Here is a 14,264-nt window from a genome sequence, read left to right as displayed (position 1 = left end):
ATTTAATAAAAATGAATTTTATTTTTGCTCAGTCAGTTAACAACTTTCAGTCCAACAACACAGTCCAAAATTAGCAAATATTATATTATAGGACTGAAGTGTAAGCAATGTCACACAAGGTCAACCTTTAAGTCAGCACAGTCAAGAATTTACTGTTACATAAATGGAGCCTTTCTATTGCATAACACTGTTGTGGAGGGTTACAAAAATAGACTTTTGAATATCGTGCTCTAAATGATTTAAACTAGTTTGTCTTAACACAAAAGCAGAGAAACAATTGTTGTAATTGCTACATCACATAGTCTTGTTAAGAGCCTATTTTTAAAAAGTGCGAAACAACAAACTATTCAAAAGGTGCATGATGAACTTTGAATACGTCTATCGAATGGCAGTGCATGGCACATATTACATACGTCTATAAGAAACTAAATCATGTAGCTTTCCACAGAAAAATCAGTCTGAACTTAAACATAATGAAGCATTTAACAATAATTGTCTCGTACCTTATTTTAACACATTGTTTCAGTTGCACTACATTCACAATATAGAAAATCTGAGGCAATAATTCCCCATATGTTAATTTAGTTTATATTATGAACCATGTGCTTCTATGGAATTTCAATTTGTGCATTTGTGCACAATCCAGGAATGCAAGAAATAGAAAACATACATTTGTCATGTGTGTGCTAAAGTGTTGCTGCATAAGCATTTTAGTAATTAACACTTGATCCACCAATTAAAAGCTAAAGCTATTCACCACAAACACTAAGGCTGATTTAGCTCAGGACTCGGTCCTCTGGTCCTGGAGTATGCTAAAACACATACTGCACAGGTCATAGCTGTTAGAACTATCAAAACGTAATAGCAGTGCTGCTAGTCATCTGCATTTCAGAGCACTGCTTACATTGTATGTAACTGCAGGTCTAATCATTTGCTGAATATATCCGGAAATGTCTGCTGTGCATCTCATTTCACAAAGTTCAAATAGAGAAATACAATCAGGCAAAGAGTACACTACATGACTGCCTCAGAGATGGGGGAATCCAGGGGAATCTTTGAGCCACAGACAGCATGCGCTTACCTAGAAATAGTCTCATGCTACTGTTGTATGGCTACTTTTGTTAAAGTAGAAGGCATTTATATGTGAAGTGCAATTAAAGCTATTAGTACAGTGGGTATAACCATGTACCAATGCAGCTTCTAGGAAGACCTGAAGATGGCACTGCCCACCTATGGATGAAGGGATGCTACCACAGTTTGTCCAACAAAGCACGCACACATGCACACTCAAATACACAGGATGAGGCAAAAGCCCAACATGAGCCCAGGGCATCTCGACTGGCATTTAAGAATCCAGTGTTCAAACCGGGAGGAGTTTGATTGATCCAGCCACATTATTTTTACATTCTCCACATTATTGACTATAGTCACAGCATAAAGTATGAAATGATAAGAAATCTAATATGTTTGCATATTCAGGAACACATGATAAATGAACATAATCAAAACTGATACAGAGCAGCCATTACTATTTGAGCATTACAGGCTACCCGCCTATTGCGTACTAGTGAAATCAAAGTCTGATATACACAAAGTTCAAAGATAAGGCAATATCATATACAGCCAATATTTTATCAAAATATTTAGAATGCATCCATTATCTACAATTATTAATTTGGCCATTTTGTACACAGTGGTTTTGTTATAAACAATGTCTGTGGAATACGTGGATTAGCTTATTTACAAATTCCACCCCACAGAGCTCTTTCAAGCAGAATACCTGAGTTTCACTCCACTCACCACACTTTTGACCAAACATCTGTCACACTTCCATAATCACAAAATAAAAGCAATATAAAATGTGAAATTTGCATTAGAACTATGAACAAACTGGACTCTTTTTTTCTGCAAAAACAAATTTTAAGACTATGACATGATTGGTTGAGCGCTACACCTACGCCCCACTCATGTAAACAAAAGTACTTGGGGAAATGTATGGTGACAATACTGCACTTGATGTTGTTCTAAACATTATATAATCAAAATGGGAAGATTTTGTGCAGAAGTGATTGGTTTAACCTTTTGTTTTGCTTTTTAGGTGCAGCAATACCTTTTTAACAGAAAAGAGTCTTCACACTGAAAACAAAAGTTATGAAGGAGGTACTAGAAGACAGCGTGTAGCAGCGATAAAGTGAACTATTTGTGCTGCCTCGAGCATCCTGAGCAGGACCCTGGTGGTGTGCTTATACTTCAGAAGCTGTACAGAGGCTGGCGTTTTCTAGGGGCAAATGAGTGGTATACACTTTACTGCAAACTTCCTCACAGCTATAGAGGTTGATTCTGATGAGACCAGGTACAGGACCATTCAACATAACAGGTCTAGTGTGTGGGTGAAGTCTGAAGCACCGAAAACCTATAAAAGAAATATAAAAGCTGTTCAAACCTGTACAAATAATATAGATGCTCAGAGGATTGTGTTACCTCTGCAGCCTCTGCACCAGCTCCACAATCAGCGAGTCACAGATGCCAGGGTGAGTCTCTTCTGCCACAAACAAAGCCTCTCGCAGCTTCTCAGCAGCTTCTGGCTTACCATTGCTTGTCTCGCCTTTTTCTTTCAACTATAAGAAGCATTCATCCAAATCATGAACAATAATAAAGACTGAACAGTATCTTAATTAGAATAAAAAGGTACAATTACCTCTGAAAATAGTGGAGTAAAAATGTCTGCCAAACTCTGGGACAGAGGCACTGGTGGATTCTCCTGGACCTTAAGAGAGCATTTATGTATTTAGTCTTGGATCCTTTTGTTTTGTTGTTAAAGCAGGTAGATAACAACTGTACCGGGCTCTCTTCAGCCTCAACAGGCTGTGGCAGTGCTGCTCCATTAGGAGCATGAGCAGGACTGATTGTGCCCCACAGCCAATCGTCTTGATCCTCATTTCCAGAGGCCTGAGCATCTGTCTCCCTGTTCACATGTCAAAACATTTTTAACAAATGTGCTTGCCACAGACATAGACATTACTGTCAAAAATAAAGGGTTAAGCAAAGATTCTATGTCATCCACTTCAGACTCACTCGTCAGAGCTGGACTCATCCCGAGACTGCTCCGACTTCCACCTCTTGTATCTGTCAATCAGCTCTGTCAGGTAGGATGTCTTTTTGGCATGCCTCACAATAAACTTGTGCTTTAGCAATTCTTTGGCTGTAGGCCTCTGAGGACACAATAGCACAAGCTAAATGAGATGTGTATGTTATATTTTCACACCACAACACATTATTCCTACACTCACAAAGCTGGGCTCCTTGTTCAGACACGCGTCAATGAATTCTTTGAGAGGCTTGGTGTAGTTTCCCTCCAGTGTGGGCGGATTGTTCTTTGGGATCAGGAACAGGACCTTCATGGGATGCAGTTCAGAGTGAGGGGGCTCTCCTTTAGCCAGCTCTATTGCAGTGATTCCTAATGACCAAATGTCTGCCTGTTGAGCACAAAAAGATTACAGTGAGTACCAGCTACTAGGTAATCGCAGTTATTGTGTTTGAGGAGAACCACTGAGCCACTGTCGATTATGTTCATTATTATGTTAAAACACAGAAAGCTATTATCCTTGGCCACAAGACTGACTAGGCAGGAAGCAACATGCAACCCTCACTATCTCTGACTTCAATTATGAATACAAGTACAAAACATAGTTCAACCTTTGAATCATAGGCCGATTGTTTAATGACTTCAGGTGCCATCCAAAAGGGAGTGCCCACAAAAGTATTCCTCTTTATCTGAGTGTCTGTGAGCTGACCCGCCACTCCGAAATCTGCCAGCTTCACGTCTCCTTGTTCTGATAATAGCACATTGGCGGCTGAAAACACCAAATATATGAATTATCTTTATTTAGATACAATCAAACATGGTTATAGTCATTGTGTGTTGATGAAACAGTCTTGCCTTTAATATCTCGGTGAATCTTCTTTTCAGAGTGCAAATACTCTAGCCCCTTCAGGATTTCTCTCAGAATTGTGGCAATCTGTGCTTCGTCAAGATGCCCCGGTTCCAACTAGAAAAACAAACCACATCACAGATACAAGGCCACTATATTCTTATTTCTCTTCAAGTTTAAATTTAATATGGTTATTAACTTAATACACAGGGAGCATTTTAAGTAGAAAAAAAAAACCCTCTTACCAAGTCAAGTGCTGATCCTCCACCCAAGTATTCCATAATAATCCATAACTTTGTACCCTAAAGCACAACATGTATATATATTTTATTTTTTTTCAAAATCACAGTAAAAAGTCCTCAGTTGTCATAATACTAACACCAGATGCTCAACACATTCTGATACCATGATGATAATTTAAAAAAAAAAAAACGCTCTTTAAACAATAGAATGTGACTTTCAACATTAAGTCCTAGTACTTTCTTTTACATTATGTAGCCTTGTAATCCGTCATTTGTCCAGGTAGGTTCCATAGTGGTCCATGGGCATATACTAATCTATGTGGTCTTATACTTGTTCTGATACACCTCAAGATAATTCTAAAGCTTTTCAGGAAATGTTCATTTCTGTCCTATGAATGTGACTTTTTTCAGTATCGATACTTGCTCAGATGAGAATCCAGGTTCAATACTAGTTTAGTATCAAATATCCATTAGTATTCAATTTTTGATACTTTTGACAACGCCAATACATATACACTGCAGTATATAAACACAGTATGCATTATGTACATTTTATTCAACAAATGATAAGAGAGTGTGTCATGTCCGTGCCATTCTTGGCATACACTTTAGGTATGCATAACACTACATTATGAACAAAAGAAAAAGCTGAATGCACACATCTATAAATCAGGCCTCTCTCTCAGTGCCATGACATGGGCTAATGGAGCACCACACTTTGTGTTCTTACTCTAAGCACTACTCCACACCCTGTGAAAGGCACTTTAAGCACTATCACATGTACAACAGCATGAGAACAGACGCTATGCAACAGTGATGCAAAGTAAGCCGCCTCTAGTAAACAAGGCTGTCGGAGGTTATGTACAGGCCATCCAAACATACCAGTACTTGTTACTCTATTTAAAAAAATGTATACAAACCTTTACCAGCTCAATTTTTGGTCAGAGACAATTAGCAAAAATGAAAGTCGATATCAAATATAAAACTAAATAAAAACCTAATATTTTAATATAATTTGCTGTTTTAGGTAGATAATTTTGTACACTGTCCCTGTTAAATAAGTAAATAAAAAGTGTGAACGCAGGCTAAAACACACCACAGACATGTAGAATATTATAAAGTAAACATTGCATCATTAGTTGTCTTAATTAAAAGTTTTATTTTACCTTTAAATAGGATCCATAATACTTGGTGATAAAGGGGCTGTCGCACTGACTGAGAACTGTTATTTCCTGTTGAATGTCTTCAATTTCATCTTCTGCTTCTTCCAGATCGATAATTTTAATGGCCACAACTTTCTGAGTCCGATTGTCAATGCCTTTAAAGACCTCTCCAAAGGACCCCTTGCCTATCCTCTCCATCTTTGTGAACAGTTCCTCTGGATCTGCTTTTAAATTCTGGGGGAAAGGGACAAACAAAAATATGTTTTTTAACCAGAAGGATGTTGCTACATTTGCACAAAACTTTTTTTATTCTGGGTGTGAGACCAACATATACAAGTATCAGACAGATACTGAAGCTTGATTACAACCACCACTACGGACTAGACACTGTTGTATTGACTGAACTAAGTGGCCTAGGTCCCCAAGGAGCACCAGACAGCCTGTAATGGCTTTCAAAATGTCTACTTATATTTCTTTTTGGCAATGGCTAGCCAAACTTGCAAACCTGAAATATTAAAGACACATTTTATTTGTATACATATTTGATAGATGCAAGTTTATCAGAATGATGATCGTTTTTCTCATTAAAAATTTCCAAAACTCCCCAGAGACAGGATTCCAGTAAAACGGCTAATGCATGGAGAGGGGCCGCAGAGGTGGACTGCCTCAATCCTACTCCAAAAAGGATGAGCCACAAAGCTACCCATGCAGAATAAAGCCAAGTATGAAACAACTGTCATAACTCCATAGTGGTAAATCATGGTACATGGTACGGTCAGGTACAAATACATCTGATCTCAAAGAACATTATGACAATACAGCAAACTTTCGTCAAATCTGTAGACACGACAAATACTGCGTGCTCTCAGGAAACGACTATCAGATATGTTTTGAAGATGTGCAAAATATAAAATTAAAAAGTTGCAAGCTCCTAAGAGTGTAATATGCCACATTTATCATGCACTTTATGAGGACAATCTAAAACAATAATATTCGAGACATATTTGCTCCCAACACTGTACATCCCTTACTTCCATTTGCACGTTTTTTAGTCATCAACCCTCCACACTCTCAGAATTGCAGGGTCCAGCTGAGTTTTCGTGTAAGGAGCATCTCAGATCAACATTACCAGGTACAGGTTGCTTTTTATAACCTTGTGACAAACGCTTAAAATGTTAGGGCTTAATAAACATTAGTTTACGGAAAGAGAGTTCATTGTGACCTTAAATATTGTCTTTCTGCATATAGCAACATACAAATATGCATTCTTCCTCAAAAAAAATCCTTATCTAACAGGCTATTTAAACTATTGCTACAGTTATCAGTCCGCAGCAGATGAAGCAAAGGAGACTTGCTGATAAAGTAATTTACAGTTGGCTAACATCGTAACGCACCTCAATTACACTCAAACACAACAACATTGACGGAAAATAATTACCTGCATCCCTGGTATTGAAGCTTGAACAGGGGAATGGGCCATGGCGTCAACTTGGAAATTAAATCTTAACTTGGGAGATATAGAAAGGTGGTTTAAACTCTGTCTCAGTTGTACTTTGAACTCCTAGTTTCTTCGCTCGCCTTCCGCAGTACGGTCGCGATGCTACTGTAGCCGCTATTTTGCAATACTACTTTGCCGTCAAATGAAGACGTCCTGCCACGGGAGGGAGGGGGGTACTTTCCAATTGTTTGAGCCGATGTTTAAAAAGTTGATTACGAAGAGCAACAACCCACTTCTGAATACTTGTGTCGCTTGTTGTTCTGTTTTCCTATCACTTTTTTCTTTCACTCAGCGCCATCTTGGTTAATGTCATTTTCAATTTCCGGTTTGACAAAAGGATGGGTTGCCAAGTAAGCAGTGGTAATCTGGCAACACCAGGTTTGCAAATATTATCTATACTACTGTTCTCCAGTAAGTATTTTAATATCGCGACCTTGTGATAAAACAGCAAAGAAAAGCTTACTGTTCTTTTTGCAAAACACAAGACACAAGTCATGGCGAGGAGAAGCATCGCTTGACAATGCTAACGTAAACAAAACCCTGCATGCCTTAAATGTTTGAAGTCAAGTACAGAATCAAGTGAGGATGCATTAAGGTGAACACCCGGAATTACAATCATACATTTTACACCGTTAAAAAACAGCCAGTTATAATAATTTAGTGCCTCGTTCAGGATCAAGATGCATAAACACCATCTAGTGGTTATGATTGTTTATTACTCTGCAATTGTTTAGCGTTCGTTCACTAGACGTTTCTTGACCATGTAGAGGAGTTTGGCATCTGTGTAAACCAAATAAACATTAAAAAAAAAAAAAAAAAAAAAATCATAATATTTTCCTCAACAAACAGCCTTGCCTAGCTTCAAAAAGCACTACACTAATACCGGAAGTTTAACACACACATGTTACCATGGTTACGCTCCCAAATACACCGGAGCACTTTTGGATGAATAAACGCTTCCGAGAATAAATATAGAAGGCTGTAACTGTCAAGATGAGTGTGTCAAACACTGGCACAATCTCCCATAAAGATACTGCAAGCAAATTTGTCAGCAAGGAGCGCACTTATGACTACCTGTATGGTAAGTCGAGTTAATGAACGTAGCCATTTTCACGTTGTATGTGACAGACCCTGGCTCATATTTTCATATTCATATATTCTTCCCATACAGACCCAGTTTACACCGTCTCATCAGAAGTAGACCATATCAGGTCCAGTTGGAAGGCCTACACATCCAAGGACAGAGTGGTAGGATTTTTTTTAACTTGTTGGTTTGATTTTTAAACTGTGGACTATAGTTGTAGGTCTTGGTTAAAGCAATAGGCCTATATTGACACATTTTATATTAATCTTATCAACAGGCCATCTAACTAAGTTACATAAATTAGGCACAACTAATACTGACATTTGTATTGAAACGGGTTCTTTGTATCCCAGTAATTTGTGTACTTTTTTATACAGTTGAAAATCCCGGAGTATGGATCTATGTTCAGTAATTTTCCGAGATTCAAATTTCAACTGGACCCTTCAGATCCCGTTCCAGCCACTATTGACCGGCGATGGAGAGGTCACAGGGAACAATACAAAGAGGCACTGCATCAACTGGCTGGGTAACTGTGTCTTGTTCTTGCTTAATTTCTTTTAGACTGTCATTGCAACAATTAATATGACTTCTATCGCAGCGTTACTAGCTGCCATGACTCACCATGGCTGCAGAAAGAGGAAGGTCACATGGCAGGATCTGATCGCTGGAAGTATTTCTCACGGTAAGCCTTGGGGTTTGTATCATATGATATTACTTCATGAAATCTAACTTTTGTATATACATGTTTTTATCTAGCCCTTTGATTCCATTTGGACAGCAGCTGCCCCCAGATGTGATCTTTGCTTTGCCAAAGTATGTTTTACCTGGATATTTTGATGTCTTGTTTGCCTGTTTGATCATTTCTATCCTTATCCACAGAGAAGAGTTTGTGTCCAGTCTGGACCAAAAGCCTGTACAACAGCCTACACATGCTACTGTGGCAGCCCAGACTGACTACAGAGAGAGTGAGACACAGACAGATCCTTATAGTCCAGAATATATTAACCAAGCTGCCACGACGCCCTCTGAACTCCTGACACTGGCATCTCTGACTTGGGGTATGAAATCATGGCATTATTGAAAATCGAACATTGAATCTAGTTTACTGAATAATTCAATTATCAACACATAGACATGTAAAAAACAGTTTATCCTAGTTTAGATAGCGATGCCAATTTTAGAAAAGACGTTGCCTGTAAGCTAATACATAATAATGCCTAGAGAAGACAAAGAGTGATCACTTAGGAATCATTCATTACTATGCTGTACTAAAGTGTCTTTATATTTGAATCCCTTAGGTCATGGACTGCCAGCAGGTTTGGCAGAGGTAGAAATGATAGAGCATGCTCGAGCCAAACGTGCATGGGAGGCCACACTTCCTCCCTTGGATGACCTCAGTCAGTTGGACAAGAGGAGACGCATGATGGCAGAGATGGAAGCCAGGGAGTGGGCTTTCAGAGAGGGGGAAATCCAGAAGTGGGTACCGCTCCTTTCATCTTTTCACTGTGGCCAAGTGCACATGGACAAAGGGAACACACCATAACATAACATGTGCAGTTGAATACAACTTCATTGCAGTGAGGTTTATATGAACACTAGGAGGCAGCATACAGCAAAACAATACATCGATCAACTTAAGTGTTGTAAAGCTGTGACTTGAGACAGACTGACTCCCTACTATATATATATATATATATATATATATATATATATATATATATATATATATATATATATATATATATATATTTTTTTTTTTTTTTTTTTTTTTTTTTTTTTTTTTAATTTTTTTTTTTTTTTTTTTTTTTACCTTTTATGAAAACAAACTTTTCCTATTTATTTCTTTTTTCTATTTTGCATCGGATGGTGTTCAGGCTAAAAGAGGCCCGTCTAAAGGTGTTGACAGACCTCTTGCGAAAAAGAGATGAGGTTCAACAGAATTATACACATGACAGACTGAAACAGATCGATCAGAAGCTACAAAAAGAGAAGGAGTCCAAAATTAACAAGATCAACAATGACTATTTCCGGGGTAAAGGATAATTTTTTTCTGTGATGCACAGTGAGAGACACCTAAGTATGTTTTAACTTTTTGTTATGCCAACAGCAATGAGAAAATTGAACTCCCGACATAGTGTAGCAATGGACAAACTAACACATATGTACAACTTCAAAGATTATTCTGACCTTTCCTCTCACACACGTCCCGCTGTAAGGCAAAAACATGAAGACAAGAATTACTACTTTGACACAGAAGGTCAGAATAAAACCATAACGATTTTTTTCTAATAATTAAGTATATAACAATGTTAAGATAATGTTTTAAAAGGCTTGACAGAACTGGAAACTGGGCTCTCTGCTTCCTCACTGAAATCATCAGTGAAAAATTCACAACAACCCACTAGGAGTATGATCAAAAACTCTAGTCAGAGAGCAATTCAGCTGTATGAGCAGTATAGGGTAAGTTAATAAAATTATACAAATGAATGTATACCAAATACTAAGTATTGTCTGTTCAGGCTCTACGGAGAGAAGACAAGTCAGAAGATAAATTGGAATGCCTTGTCAAGATTGAGAAGCCCTCTCCTCCACCAGTCACTCCTGAAATAGAAAAGCCACCAGAAGTAAGATCATACCAAAAAGATCATGACATTGTTAAAGACATACTAAATCTATCTGTTACCTTCATTAAGGGGGAAGAAGAGAGAGAAATTGCTATAATCAACTTGCAGAAGTTACTGAGGGGAAGAGCCATTCAGTATGAGGTTTGGTCACATTCACAAGTTTTAATTTGGCTCTGCATGTTGGTCATATTTTCAGCATATTTAATTATCGAATCTGTTTTAATGCAGCTAATTAAAGGTAAAGAAAATCACCTGGACCTTATCAGAGAAATGAGGACAGTCCATGCTCTTCAGAGGGAAGAACAGTTGCTACAGAAAGCGGAAAAAGATCGAATATTGATCCTCAAAAGGGAAAGAGATCAACAGAGCCGCAGGGTAAAACTACATCTGACATTATTATATTACAATGAAATACAAAACTCCTCACACGTTTCTTCAGACTGAACAGGTGGAGGCGCTGCAGGCTAGAGCTGTGGACACAGAGCTTGAATACATGTTTGACACTTTATCCAAAGAGCTGATCAGACTGCAGGAGGAACGCAGGATCCATGCTTTCACTCTCCTTGCTGAGAGAGACCGCCGTGTGCGAGAGGCAGAGGAGAGTAGGCGGAGACAGGTCGAAGAACGCAGAAGACAAGAAGAAGACGACATTTTCAGACAAGTCAGTGTTAAAAGTTTACCCATAATTTGTGTTTGTGTTTATATCACTTTGATTGCATTCACACTTGCACAAACACATCAAAATTGGGACTAAATCTGGATTAGAATAGGTCCAAACCAATTCTATATCGGGACTAAACTAGGATCGAATCTGGACCAAACCAGGACAACTGTAAGCACAGCCGTTGAAACTGTGTTGTAGGTGGTGCAGATAAACCAGGAGAGTGTAGACTTGTACTTGGAGGACATCATTCTGGCAACCACAGAGACACTAGCAGATGAGCAGGCAAGAAAGGAGATCCACCAATTGGCCAAAGAGGTCAATGATGTAGCGAGCGCCATGGAGGAAAGGTCAGTGAGAAAAGCATGTGATGTTTTGTTCTATAAAACGTAATAGGCATCACTAAAAAGCAGACTGTCTGTCTGAACAGCCTTCAGTCTGAAGCCATTGTCTATGAGTTGGTGTACAGCTTCCTCATCCCGGAGGTGGTTAAGACCAGTGTCAGGCAAAAAGGTAAGTGATCGTGTGCTATAGTGACAAAAAAGGAGTTTCATTTGAAAATACAATATCCTCATGTTAGTTTGGCCATTATCTATTTAACTTAAATCTATAAGGTGTGGATCAGGTCCAACAATTCAAACAATCAGATCAGACATTGATTCATTGATTATAAATTGATGTTACGAGTCATCTGCACAGCTCAGATAGATTTTGTGCTATTCAAATCATAATTCCCCAAAGTAGCCTCATTTCAACCAATGTGCTTCAAAAGACTGAAGTGTAATTGAGTTTTTTTTCCTTACTCAGTTCAACAGAGGCAGGACAGACACTTGCAGGCAGCTCGGAGCATCATTCAAGGCTCTTTGGAGGGGATCTCATCCTCAGCTCCCTCTACTCAAAGCCCCTCAAACTCTATTACTCAAGATGAAGAGGGAGTGAAAGAGCCAGAGCAGCACCATACACACACAAACAATTAAACTGCACATTAATTAAGTTATCCATGTATTGTAAGCAATAGCAATTTGTGATTTTAAATGTTAATTTATGAGATCAGGCTTGTATGAGGTAAAATGCAATAAGCTTCTAAGAAAACTGTACTTTTTAACTATGGGAGGGATAGAAGATCCCCGAACCGCCACCTTAACGTGGTGGAGGGGTTTGAGCACCCGAATGATCCTGGGAGCTATGTTGTCGGGGGCTTCATGCCCCTGGTAGGGTCACCCATGGCAAACAGGTCCTGGGAGACGGGTCTGACTAAGAGCGGTTCAGAAGCCCCCCATGAAGAGACAAACAACAAGGCAAGCTATGTCGCCCGGACTGGCGTTATCGGGGCCCCACCCTGGAGCCAGGCCTGGGGTGGGTGCTTGGCAGCGAGCGCCTGGTGGCCGGGCCTTTCCACATGGGGCCCGGCCGGGCCCAGCCCGAAGGAACGACATGGGGCCGTCCTCCCGTGGACTCACCACCTGCGAGAGGAGCCATGAGGGGCGGGTGCAGAGAGATCTGGGCGGCAGTCGAAGGCGGGGACCTCGACGACCGGATCTCCGGACATGGAGACTAGCTCTGGGGACATGGAATGTCACCTCGCTGGGGGGGAAGGAGCCTGAGCTTGTGCGGGAGGTTGAGCGTTACCGGCTAGATATAGTCGGCCTCACCTCCACGCACAGCTTGGGCTCTGGAACCCAACTTCTTGAGAGGGGTTGGACTCTCCATGTCTCTGGCGTTGCCCGCGGGGAGCGGCAGCGAGCTGGTGTGGGCTTGCTCATTGCCCCACAGCTCAGCCGCTGCGTGTTGGTGTTCACTCCGGTGAACGAGAGGGTCGCGTCCCTGCGCCTTCGGGTCGGGGACAGGTCTCTCACTGTTGTGTCGGCCTACGGGCCAAGCAGCAGTGTGGAGTACCCAGCCTTCTTGGAGTGCCTGGGAGGGGTACTAGACAGTGCACCAACCGGGGACTCCGTTGTTCTCCTGGGGGACTTCAACGCCCATGTGGGTAACGATAGTGACACTTGGAGGGGCGTGATTGGGAGGAACGGCCTCCCCGATCTGAACCCGAGCGGTGTTTTGTTATTGGACTTCTGTGCTAGTCACAGTTTGTCCATAACGAACACCATGTTCGAGCACAAGGGTGTCCATCAGTGCACGTGGCACCAGGACACTCTAGGTCGGAGGTCGATGATCGACTTTGTTGTCGTGTCATCTGACCTCCGACCGTGTGTCTTGGACACTCGAGTGAAGAGAGGGGCTGAGCTGTCAACTGATCACCACCTGGTGGTGAGTTGGATCCGCTGGCGGAGGAGGAAGCCGTACAGACCTGGCAGGCCCAAGCGCATTGTGAGGGTCTGCTGGGAACGTCTGGCGGAGCCCTCTGTCAGGGGGGTCTTCAACTCCCACCTCCGGGAGAGCTTCTCCCTTATCCCGGGGGAGGTTGGAGCCATGGACTCCGAGTGGGCCATGTTCTCCACCTCTATTGTCGATGCGGCTGCTCGTAGCTGTGGTCGTAAGGTCTGTGGTGCTTGTCGCGGCGGCAATCCCCGAACCCGTTGGTGGACACCGGAAGTAAGGGATGCCGTCAAGCTGAAGAAGGAGTCCTATCGAGCCTTGTTGGCTCGTGGGACTCCTGAGGCAGCTGATGAGTACCGGCGGGCCAAGCGTGCCGCAGCTTGGGCAGTCACAGGGGCAAAAACTCGGGGTTGGGAGGAGTTCGGGGAGGCCATGGAGGAGGACTATCAGACGGCCTCAAAGAGATTCTGGCAAACCGTCCGATGCCTCAGGAGGGGGAAGCAGTGCTTCACCAACACTGTTTACAGTGCGGGTGGAGAGCTGCTGACCTCGACTGGGGATGTTATCGGGCGGTGGAAGGAATACTTTGAGGACCTCCTCAATCCCACTGTCACGTCTTCCGAGGAGGAAGCAGAAACTGGGGACCCAGAGGCGGACTCGTCCATCACCCTGGCTGAAGTCACTGAGGTGGTTGGCAAGCTCCTCGGTGGCAAGGCTCCGGGGGTGGACGAGATCCGTCCTGAGTACCTCAAGTCTCTGGATGTCGTGGGGCTCTCTTGGCTG

At 41.5% G+C, this 14,264-nt stretch overlaps 3 protein-coding genes across 3 annotated transcripts in view; 1 reads left to right on the top strand and 2 right to left on the bottom strand.

Moving 5' to 3' along the window:
* casp10 (caspase 10, apoptosis-related cysteine peptidase) overlaps positions 1-14,264 on the bottom strand; it is a 66,657-nt gene that overhangs the window by 44,795 nt on the left and 7,598 nt on the right. The window lies entirely within an intron of this gene.
* Positions 2-7,167, bottom strand: stk24a (serine/threonine kinase 24a (STE20 homolog, yeast)). The gene is made up of 11 exons (XM_033987320.2): positions 6,776-7,167; positions 5,341-5,571; positions 4,178-4,234; positions 3,941-4,049; positions 3,697-3,854; positions 3,291-3,476; positions 3,076-3,212; positions 2,842-2,965; positions 2,699-2,767; positions 2,482-2,618; positions 2-2,413 (listed from the first exon to the last, which is right to left on the bottom strand). The coding sequence occupies exons 1-11, from the start codon at positions 6,815-6,817 to the stop codon at positions 2,380-2,382; spliced, it is 1,284 nt and encodes a 427-aa protein (XP_033843211.1). The 5' UTR covers positions 6,818-7,167; the 3' UTR covers positions 2-2,379.
* cfap91 (cilia and flagella associated protein 91) lies at positions 7,829-12,209 on the top strand. Its single transcript, XM_033986404.2, has 17 exons — positions 7,829-7,916; positions 8,007-8,083; positions 8,297-8,445; positions 8,518-8,601; positions 8,676-8,732; positions 8,799-8,977; positions 9,218-9,395; positions 9,794-9,951; positions 10,027-10,176; positions 10,249-10,379; positions 10,439-10,543; positions 10,613-10,684; positions 10,772-10,918; positions 10,983-11,204; positions 11,406-11,554; positions 11,635-11,717; positions 12,012-12,209. Exons 1-17 carry the CDS (start codon positions 7,829-7,831, stop codon positions 12,179-12,181), a joined length of 2,199 nt encoding a protein of 732 aa, XP_033842295.2. The 3' UTR covers positions 12,182-12,209.

Source organism: Periophthalmus magnuspinnatus, chromosome 21 (genome assembly GCF_009829125.3).
Source record: "Periophthalmus magnuspinnatus isolate fPerMag1 chromosome 21, fPerMag1.2.pri, whole genome shotgun sequence".
Classification (NCBI taxonomy): domain Eukaryota; kingdom Metazoa; phylum Chordata; class Actinopteri; order Gobiiformes; family Gobiidae; genus Periophthalmus; species Periophthalmus magnuspinnatus.
This window is presented reverse-complemented; position numbering and strand designations above follow the sequence as displayed.